This window comes from Ciconia boyciana, chromosome 23 (genome assembly GCF_034638445.1).
Source record: "Ciconia boyciana chromosome 23, ASM3463844v1, whole genome shotgun sequence".
Classification (NCBI taxonomy): domain Eukaryota; kingdom Metazoa; phylum Chordata; class Aves; order Ciconiiformes; family Ciconiidae; genus Ciconia; species Ciconia boyciana.
In genome coordinates this window covers 1,571,678-1,582,590 of record NC_132956.1, presented here as the reverse complement: position 1 = coordinate 1,582,590, position 10,913 = coordinate 1,571,678, and the positions used below count along the sequence as shown (strand labels likewise).

Below are 10,913 nucleotides of genomic sequence, written 5' to 3'. Positions count from 1 at the left end.
CAGCAGACCACGTCAGACACCTCCGGATCTTCGCTCCTGTTGCTTCGCTGCGTGCGCTACCTCTCCCCGTCCTCACGCTGAGCGACACAGGCGCGTGCAAGCTGAGGATCAGGAGCTCAGAGAAAGGGTACACACAGAGCTGGAAGAAAAAAATACTGTCCCTTAGGCTACAGTATGTGAAACGTTGGCTCAGCTCCTGCCTCTGCTGACATGTGCCCGCAGCGCTGGGTGTGCCTGCCCTTACCCTGCTACCGCTCAGCAATGCAGTAGCACCACATTCCTCCTCCTGCAGCGAAGATGCCTCCTCCCCACCTCAGCTGGCAGCAAAAAGGAAGCGGGAAGAAACACTGGAACAGTTTTACAGCAAAGGCGAGAGATAAGATGTGCCATGAGCTGCTGACACCATTCCTGCACGCTGGCTGTGAGCAACCCCTGCGCAGTCAAAATCCATCGACGGTGTAACTTCGTGCCGTAAAGCGCTAACCACCTATGCCAGGCTCTGTGAGAAATCGCACCAAACTCTCTGGCTTCCTCCTCTGGTGGAGTGACTGTGCTGGAGAAGGCAAAGGAGAGGAAGGTCTGACCGATTTGGGTTTCTGCAAGGCTGCCGGTGATGCTGGACATGGCACTCTTACAAGTCTTTGCCAAAGGTCCTTTGCTGGGCACCTGTTCTGCCTGGTTTAAAGCCATACCCAAAAAGCACTGGTAATCAAACCAGGAGGCTGAAGCTGCTCTTGGAAAGACTGTAACTGCCACATATCGATCCTGCCAGAGCCTGCAATACTGGGCATTAATATGCTCCGAAATGGTGACGCTCCATCCCAAGTTACCATAAAGCACGGGACATTGCCGTTCTACCGTTCTGCACAAACAAGGGAAGCCCTGGAAAATGCTACCTCAACCACAAGCTGTTCCAATGAGTTATCCAAAACACCTTGATCCATCCTTTCCTCCTCCAGCCTGCACCCAGCGACTTGCCAAAGCAAGATAAACCATCACCTGGAATTTCAGGCTCTGCAAGTTCAAACAAGAACAAAAGCAAGGAATAGTCTCATTTACAGAGCATCTACTGCAAATCAATAAAAGCGCAAAAGAAAAAAAGCAGCTGTGATCAGCTGGGTGCTCAAGGGACAGCGTGGCTCAGCGCAGGGGACCCCAGACACGCCCTGATGGGACTCGATTCAGGCTCGAGCGCTGCTCCAGGCCGTGCTCTGCCCACTTCACCATGTACAAATGACAGCGTTGTCCCGAGTACCAGGGAGCGAAGATGCGTTACAGACTGGACACACCAAGACAGCAGGGCTGGCTAAATACAGAAGAAACTTAATGGTAAAAATGCACTACAAAACCTAAAATATAAATGTTGAAGCAATCCTCTGTCATCAGTGGGAGGAACAAGAAGGATGCTCTCGGGACTTGCAGTGCCTTTTCAGTTTAGCCTACAGCTGCACCAGTCTGTACCGAGGTGTGTCAGAGCCCACACGCCTCGGAGGGCTGGGTAAGACATTCCCTGGAAAACAAATAAAACTGGTTCCTGCAGGACAATTGTGCTCTGAGTCATGGGACATACCCTGCCCTAACACGGCGTTAGGGGACACTACTCTGCTAGAAACACCTTCTCCAGGACGAGGTGCGTGACCAGCTCCCGAGGAGCTCCCACTCCCTGCCGCACTGTCACAGAGCCGCTGCCTCCTCGCATCCGATGACGTTCGTGTGGGCAGGATAATCCGAGCTCCTGCTCTGCGGTGCACGCGTGTGATCTGCTAAGCAGCTTCTCTATCCTATCCTGGAGGTGCTCGTCAGAGGCAGAAAAGCTCCACATCATGCGATCCTGTACCTGCGGCTGGCATCAGAAGATCTTAGTGCCAGTAGTGGTCTGAAGGGGACACGCTTTAGAGGACCCTGTCCCTTCCACACTGGCAGCAACCAAAAAAGATGCTGCTGGGCTGGTTTTAAGTTACAGGTGAAAAGAGGTCACAGCACTGAGAACAGAAATGCATCACAGCCAGCTCTTTAAAAGCTAATCTCCCCCTAAAAACGAGGGAGAGTGCAGAACAGCCCTGCCAGCTGGGGACACGTGTGTCACTCAGTGTCACAAGCTCACATTCTGCAATGGCTAATACCTGCCAAGCCTCTGCTTTTACAGTTAGGGTCCTTAGCCAGACAGGCAGCCAGAGCCGCGCTGCCACGTGCGGTCAGGTTCCCCGCACTCTTTCTAGGCTCCGACGTCGTGAGGGAGCGGGACGAGCGGCAGGGAAGGGAGGGAGGGAGGGAGGGAGGCACTGCGCCTTCAGCATCCTCGGGCAGCTCCCCGGGTGCTGCACCCAGACTGAACTTGGTAATGAACGCTCTCAGGTGGTGGCAGCCAAAGTTGAAAAGGATGCGACTCCTTCCTGAGTGGCTTTGCTTTACTTCCTCTGCTCTGACACTTCGGTTTCTGTTTGGATTAAAGGCACACAAGTACTTTACTCCTTTGGGAGCTTTTCCAAGGACACCATCCGCGTTCAGTAGCTTTTGGTTCAGTTGTTGAAGGTGATTAGTTAGTCAGCACTGACCAGTCTGGAATGATAGTGTTCGATTAGTTCTTAACCTCTCTCTAGAATTCAGAGGAACACAAAGGTAACTGGAAATCAGGGGCAGAGCGCTGCATGCAAGAACGCTTAATCTCTTGAACCCTGAAACGTCCATTAAGGAAAAAGGATGCTAATTGAGTATCATTTTATAGCTTGAGCATATCAACATTAAGCAATACTTAATGCTGCTGTTGCATTTTTCATTGAAGGATTAACAAATGCCTGAAACACAATCGCTGAAAGCACGTTTGCTATACGGGCAGCTGCTATTACAAATGGAAAAATAAGGCAGAGGGGTGATTTGCTTAGTGATGCCAAGCAGGATCTTGGCACAGGGGAGGGCAGATGCTGGAGGCCCAGTCTGCCTGGCCCCTGCCTTCCCAGAGCTGGGATGAAGCCCCAAACACTCTCCATCGTTACGCCAGGCACAGCCTGCGTGCATCGTCAGACGCGTGCAAACATTGGTGGCAAAAACCTGGAAGGTGGTACGAGACCTGGAGCTGGAAGCACGGGAGCTGCACGGGAAGAGGGAAACTTGGGAAGGTTTTGTCAGGGGTGAGAAATGCTGTCCTGTGTTGTAACTTTTTGACAACTCTCTCTGCTGATTTCAGGAATAAAACAATCTTTCCTCCATCTAATCTTTTAAGTTCCCATTTTAATTGAAACCTGACCAGCAAACCACCTCCTCATCCCAGCGCATGCAGATGAGTTAAAACACCATCTTTGCTAATTGTCATGTTTTCTTTTAAAAGCATTTCAGGAATTTCTAATGAAATTCCAATTCATGTCCTGAAAACCCTACACCTGCTCTGAAAGCAAATAAAAATTTGAACCAAAAACCAGCTGACCTAGTTTAGGTTTAAATTCAAGTTACCCTGGGAGCTGGTTCCGGAGGGCAGTGCCCTCTGACTCAGCCTACGTAGGCTGCTGCCTCCCTTTGCTCCCTGCTACGGCATGTGCCCGCCGCTGGCTGCTAGCAGGTCCGGGACGCCGGCTGCACGCTGCCTCGGAGGCGGCTGGTCCTACGTACTGGCTGCAGCCGGCCAAATGCCAGAGGGCAGCTGATCCGTGCACAGCAATTGCCCCAAATCCCAGTAAAGGTGGGACCAGCTCTCCTTAGGAGCAACGCACCAGCTGTAGGCTAAAGCTAAAGCAAAGGCTGTCAGTATTTGCCCTTAAGTCAGACTTCTCCTTTTTTCCCCCACCAGCTCCTTTCCACATCCAGCGGAGTTTCACATGCCCAGACACACACAGGGCCGGCACAGGACCCCGCACGGAGCCCGACGGTCTGTGGCTGCCCGCCTCCCACGACACAGCCCTCCCCAGCACACACCGATACGGGCAGCAAAGCTGGCAGGGTCAGCAGGCTGGGAAGCCTGCCTGCTTTCCACCGGGAGGTTTGATAAAATTATCCTTGCAGGGGAACATCTTTATTTTTGTCATGTCCCCATTTTCTAAAGGAGAAAATATTCCATTAGGAAAGCATCCGGCTGCCATCTGGAGGATTTCGGCTTTTCCAGGCTATGGTGATGGAGCAGGGAGGGGGTCTCTGCGCTCCCGCTGCTGGCAGCCAGTGAGCCCCTCTGCACAGCAACCCTGCCTCCACCTGCAGCCATCCATGGCAGAAAGTTTAAACTAATGGGGTATTTAGAAGCCCTCTTTAAGCCACGTATGCTCCTTGACACCGCAAGTGGTGGCTGAAATGGAGGTCACACTATTTTCTGCTCCTGGTTGCCAGCTTGTTCCTCCCCCCACCTGCTGGGATTGAAACAAGGGACTCGCTGTGCATGGGGTTTGATCCTGCCAGGGTGAAATACAAGTGTTTTGCCCCATCTTTGCCCCCCTCCCCAGGCAGCACGTCAGGCCGGAGCGGCCGAGCGCAGCCCCACGTCCCAGACCACACCACAGAGCTTGCGCTTGCCACGGACAAAGTCCAGCAGCGCCCGACCCTTGTCCGTGCACGGACGTGTGGAAGATGAGGCAACACATCTTTCCACCTCAGCAGTGCTCCTGCCGAGACCCACTGAGACGATGCTCTGTCACATTTTGGGAAATGTCACCAAGAGGCAGAGGTCAGCTCGGCGTTTTGTCTCAGGTTCCTCTCCATGACTCTGCAAAACCCAGAGCCCCAGAGCCAGGGCCAGGGCTGGTGGGAAGGGACCGCCAGTGGCCCTTGAGGCCAAAGTGCCGCTCGGCCTGGGGCCGGCCTCCCAGCTAGGTCAGGATGGACCCCCAGACTCACAATTCTTGCACAAAAGCATTGTGTTAATTATGTTTGAATGTCTTCCTCTAAGGTAAATAATATTAAATGAAAAAAAAATATTTGGGTTCAGACAAGAGAACTTGGCCAGGCCTACAACAGCTTGGCTGGAAGAGCATCCGGGTGCGAACCTGCGTGAAACGGGGGCAATATTAGTGCTAAGCACCAAGGTCCCTGCGGCTGTTCCTCTGCGACCTCCTCCTCTCCTCTCCAGGAGGCAGCTATGGCTCCTCGAGACACCACAGCAGAGCACAGCCACAAACTGGCCGGGTCACCACGGCTGAGCCGCGCGGCCATCTCACACTCCACGTTTACCTGTGTTCACTCTGCGCCCATCGCAGCCCACGGGAAGGCTCTTCCGTGCAGGCACACAGCGCTTCAGTACAGCAGAAACTGCTGGGGTAATAAAACCAAAGTTTTATAATTTTATCCATTTTTAATAGGGACAGACCCTTAACAGGGCTTGCCAGGCTTTGGGGTTTCCTTTTCTTTTTATATCTCTATTTTACTCAAGTGGTTTTTTTTTGGGGGGGACAATGCCTACAGCACACTTGTGCCCAAGCAGACCAACTGTCCCGAAGATTTCTTGGAGCTTCATACGGGGATGCTCTGGCAGCAGGTCCTTATGCCACGGTCGTTTCCCGTCCAGCACCTCTCAGGGCAGCTCTCGCCCCTGAGCCGCAGCACGCACCCGCGGCGTGCCCAGCGCCTGCCGTGCCCCTGCCCAGGACGGGCAGCTGCCCCTGGCCCCGCTGCCAGCACGGAGCTGTGCGCCTGCCAAGGGACACAGCCGAAACCGGAGCTGAGCCACCTGCGAGCCCCGCGGCTCAGCAGCCCAGGGAGCGAAGCCCTCTCCAGCCCTTCTGCAGAGCTGGAAAGGCTCGCCGCTCCTCTTCTCAAGCACGTCCCCCCACAGCAAGGGCAGAGCTCTCTCTCCCAGTGCTTCCATTCCCGAGAGCACCGCCAAGGTTATCCCGGTGCAAAGCAAGCCACGCCAGCGGGAGAGTTAAATCTGGGCCCCTGCGGGCAGAGCTGCCCCAGAGCCGCAGCGGCTGCAGCGCGGCTTCGCCTGCACCCTCCAAAGCAGTTTCAAAGCAGCTTTACCCGAGCTGGTGGCTCCGGTGCTGCGCACCGGGCGCCGGCCGAGCTCAGCACATGCCAAGCCGGTGAGCGGAGCATCATCTCCCTGAGCTGCTCTGAGCAGTCACACGTCTCGGCCTTCCCCCGGCCGGCAATATTTAGGTTAAGCCTCAGGTGCTTACGCTGCTTCGCAAATTCAGGCAGAGCTCTTCTTCCAGATGACGTTAAACACATGCAGTTTTCCCAGCTATAAAGCCTGGTTTAATCAAAGTTGCAATTAAACCTGACAACCTCCTTGTGCAGACTCTCCTAAATAAGATTAGGAACAGCTAAAATTAGTCTAATTTAGTGTTAATCATTAATCCTTTTATCCACTCTTAATCCAATTTAAATGTCCACACAACGAGCTTGCACAGACTTTGTTACCCAAATTTAAAACAAAATTGAATTAAATATTATTTAATTAAATCAACACAATCTGAGTGTTGCTATAAGAGGCATTTGCCACAGATTATTATCAGCTGCTTGGTTAACCCTCAAAATTATCCTGGACTCTGTGCTCTCCCTACCACTCCAGCTCTTGGTACTCTGGGATTGCATAGACATCTCTCTCCATCTAGATTTAACGAATAAAAAGTACTGTTCCTAGCTCTCAGGTTGGAAAAGAGACTTTCAAATATAAGGTTCAGGAGGCAAAGAAAATCCTGCCTCAAAAAAACAAAAAAAAAATCCCCCAAACAAATTAAAAAAAAACACAAAAAACCTTTTTTGAGGCAAAATGTCATGATTCCAACATTTCGCACCGACCTTTGTTTCTGGGATTGCGTACTGCACAAACATGCTGCTTTCTGGTGTTTGTGCAGGGCCCGAACAGCTTACACTGCTCGTCGCTCTGCGGGGCTGGAAGCAGGGCACGCACCTTGCACCGCGAGGAGCCGGTAGCCTGGCCCTGCAGCCAGCCCTGGCTGGAGACATGGTGACCTTGAACTTTCCCTGTCTAATTGCTGTCTCCTCTGGCTATCTTTTCTGCAATGGTCATTTTTCAAGCCATTGCAGAAGAGAAAAACATAGCTTGAATACAGGAATCAGCTGCAACCTTTGCTGCCAAGTTGGCAGAGAAGATAAGGACCTTTTATTTAAAGAAAAAACCCCAGACACTGCGGAGGGATAGACGAGTCTTTGGCAACTTTTACAGCCAGTCTTGCAATACAGTTTCCTAAGCACATTCAAAACTTGCAAAAAAAAAAAAAACCCCAAGTTTTCACTGGCAGCGTTTCCTCGCTGTGAACACCCTCCTGCCCGGCACGGGTGCTGCAGGGGCAGGAGGGGCGGTGGCGGGGAAAGCCTCCAGCCTCCCTCCGACGTGCGGGATGTGAGGAGCGACGGTGACTCACTGCTCCGCACATGCCCACGGCAGAGCTCAGCAAGGAAGAAGAAGAAGAAAAAAAAACCCCAACAAATTCAAGCATCACGTCCCTTTGCGAGGCAGGCCGGCCACTGCCCACGCTCCTGCGGTCAGGGAGCCGAGCAGCGTGGGGGCATTAATGCCTGCAGCCCAGGGAGGGCAGGAGAAAAGGGGAGGAAGATAGCATGGTCCTTGCCCGCAGGATTGCAAACGAGAGTTTGGAATTGCGACCCCAACACAAGCCAGACTTTAGGCTGGTTTTAGTTACAGACTCAGAGAATGATTTGGGTTGGAAGGGACCTTAAAGATCATCTAGTCCAACCCTTCTGAGCCAGTTCAGTGATTTTAGGGCAGAATTTGGGCAGTATCACCTCATAGGGCAGTTCTTCAGAAGGGAAGGTGTTTAAATCCTCCAACAAAAGAAAAAAGGGACCCGGCGCTAACTAACACACACTCCAGCAATTCCCACATTTCTCAGAGCTCTCTTCTGCCCCTTTCCCACACTGAGACGAAATGGGACATGCCGGCTGCAGCACCAGCAACGCCGCAGGGGCAGGAAGGGGAAACATGGCACAAGTTATTCACGTCACGTTTCTCCCAGGTAGGCTGAGATAAAACCCAGCTCAGGGGCATCAAACCCCCATTCCCTGTGCTACCGTCCCTCCTTTCCATGAGCTGGGGGCAGGGAGTAAGAGAACCTCCCTTTTTCCCCTCCCTGTCTGAGGACAAGCCCCCTTCAGCTCCAGCTTGCTTTGAGGGCTGCCTGCCCACCCTTCGGGCTGTGCCTCGCCAGGGCTCACGAACACCCCTGGGCGTCCCTCCAGGAGATCCAGCCTGGGGAGCCACCAGGCAGCAGCCTCCGTTACAGCATCTCTCACGAAGGCTCCCTCTGAGCTTTACCTCTTTCCACATATACCGACAGCTCCTTAAAAGCACTGCTATCGCATGAACTCGCACTGTATTGTAATTTCTATATACTGCCCTGGCAGAGCAATTCCCATCACCTCAGCCATAAGGGTCAGATGAGAAATCTGTCCAGACGCCATCATCTGCTCTGCAAAATCAGAAGTTGTAAATCCCAACAATTTCTTATGGCTTTAGCAACTTCTCTAACGTCAGCAGCCACTGAAATGTATATGGTTCCTCCAGCCAGAGCAGTATATGTGCACCCATGGAGCCAGCAGCGGAAGCAGGTGATGTAATCCGCTGCGTGCTATTGAGGCAATGCTCCTCGGCAGCAAGCCAGGGAAGCAGTGTGGCAGCACTGCCTTCTGATTTTCCCCAAAAAGGAAATACGCTGTCCTTCAGGTGAATCACAGGGTGTTACAGAGTTTCAGCATCAAGTGTAGGGAAAGTGAAAACGGGGTCTTAACAGGTTGCCTGTAACTTTCACTAACGTCGGAATTTCCAGTTATTCTCTTATTCCCAGGGGATCAAGGTGCTGTCGCACACTGCATCTATCCACCTTCTAGTGGTTCCCCTTGCCATGAGCCACCTATAGAAGCCTTTAACAAATGCCTTCACGCCTTGTCCTGGGTAAGGCCTTTATTACGCTCCACGGAGGCTTTTTTTTTTTTTTTTACCCACTTCATTACAAGAAAGGGCAGCGAGGTGAAAACATCTGCTTTGCTGAACTGGACTTTGCACGACTCCAAGCCCCAGATCCAAACACTGTAACATTTTACGAGCCATGGACACAGACCCTCTCCCTCACGCCCAAGAACTAGCTCAGTAAAGCTCCTACTAATATGTTAAACATTTCTTACAGAAGCCGCCACGGAGCTGCGTTGCAAGTCGTCCGCTCTGGCTGTGAGGTCAGACTTCAGCATAATTTTTTTTTTTTGGGGGGGGGGAGATGGAACACTAACAAGTTTTATAAAAGGAAAAAAAAAAAAAGAGGCAAGTTTTTTTTAGCCTGGCCGGATTACGGGCAGGAGCTGCCAAGGCGGCGGGGGGGCGGCCCGTGCTGGCGGCGTGCTCGGGGCACCCTGCCCGCCCCGCCCGCCCCGCCGCCGATATAAGGCGGCAGCGGCGGGCAGCAGCTGCGAGCGGAGCCGAGCCGAGCCCAGCCCAGCCGAGCCGAGCCGAGCCCGGCCGAGCCGAGCCCACCCCGCAGCGCTCGCCGCCCCCTCCCCTGCCCCGCAGCAGCCGCCGCCTCCGGGTAAGGGGGTGCGATGGGGGAGGGGGGATACGATGGGGGGTGCGATGAGGGGCCCGGCTGGATCCCCCGCCTTGCCGCAGCCCGGCGCCGGCTGCGAAGGGTCCGCTCTGCCGGGCAGCTCGCTCCTCCAGCCGCCCGGACAGCGGGGCCACGGGTGGATGCGTTTTCCTGAAGCGAGCCCTCTAGCACAGAATCAAAAATCTCCGCTTAAAACAGGGCTGGGGTGTCTGCGGAGAGCGTGGGACTGCCTGGAGGGCTCCGACCGCTACGGGGGAAAGCAGCTGGATTTAACTAATGTCCCTCTCTTCTCTTGTAGAACTGACATCTTCCAAATCTGCTGCTGCAAAAAAAAGAAAAAAAAAAAAAATGGAAACCATGCATGAGCTGATCCCCTTTGCCAAAGAAATGCTCAGCCAGAAGCCCAACAGAAAAATGGTCAAGCTGTACATGCTGGGCAGCGTGCTGGCTTTCTTTGGTGTGGTTATTGGTCTGGTGGAGGCAGTGTGCAGCCCTTTCACCTCTGAAGGGAGGCCAGAGGAGGAGGAGGAGGAGAGGAAACCTGGCCCGACACAAGAGCAAATGCTTCCTCAGAAACAGGAGGATTTGATCTTGGAAAAGAGCAAGAAGCCGGTGGTGATGCAGAGGGCCCTGGTGACCAGGCAGCACGCCTCCTAAGAGCCCCGCGGCTGGAGAGGGGCCTGCCGAGCAACCAAGCACAAGAGACTCTGCTGTCCTGTTGTACCTGGTGGTGGTTCCAGCGAGAAGAGAGAAGGGTTGGCTGAAGGAGGAGACCGCAAGTGCAAGACTTGAAAGAAGTGAACGGTTATATTTGCTGCTGTGCAGCAGTGGGAAAAAATACCTTTTGTTGGTATAAAAATGTGCAAGATGCACAGCATGGTTTCTTATTTTTATTACAGATGCATTTTACAACATTTTGCAAAAGCCAATAAATATTTTATATGGTACCAGTGCGCTCTAGCTGCATTCATTTCAAACCCTTCTCTTACAGATTTGCAAACAGGTTTCACTTGCACCTCTGGCTTTTTGGGGGGGGGGTAGCAGGGGTGACCCAGGGAACAGTTGAGGGTGGTGGCTGCACCCTCCAATAAAGCCCCCCTCTGTGGGGCTGCTCTGGGACCTCCAGCAGCTGCTCCCTTCCAAAATGGGCCAACTGGGGTGGGGGGAGGAGGTGGCATTTGTCTCGCACGGGTGACAGACATGCCCTCAGTTGGAGGTGGGGTTGTACTTCATGGGGTTTTCTGGGTTTAATGGCACAGATCGATGTCTCAGCCATGGCCATGCGTGCCCAGAACTGTTTAAAAAAAAAAACACACACCAAAAAAAACCAACCACAACCCTGTCCATTCCCCAGCAATCCTCTATCAGGCTATGGCTGCTGCACAGCTAAAAAAGCTTCAAAAAAATCTTTTACCT

At 53.0% G+C, this 10,913-nt stretch overlaps 1 protein-coding gene across 1 annotated transcript; it reads left to right on the top strand.

Moving 5' to 3' along the window:
- Positions 1-9,337: 9,337 nt before the first annotated feature.
- On the top strand, positions 9,338-10,444 carry G0S2 (G0/G1 switch 2). The gene is made up of 2 exons (XM_072844657.1): positions 9,338-9,479; positions 9,796-10,444. The coding sequence occupies exon 2, from the start codon at positions 9,846-9,848 to the stop codon at positions 10,152-10,154; it is 309 nt and encodes a 102-aa protein (XP_072700758.1). The 5' UTR covers positions 9,338-9,479; positions 9,796-9,845; the 3' UTR covers positions 10,155-10,444.
- Positions 10,445-10,913: the final 469 nt, after the last annotated feature.

Excerpts from the sequence above, each read along its gene's own strand:
- G0S2 (XM_072844657.1), top strand. The coding sequence starts at position 9,846 with ATGGAAACCATGCATGAGCTGATCCCCTTTGCCAAAGAAATGCTCAGC.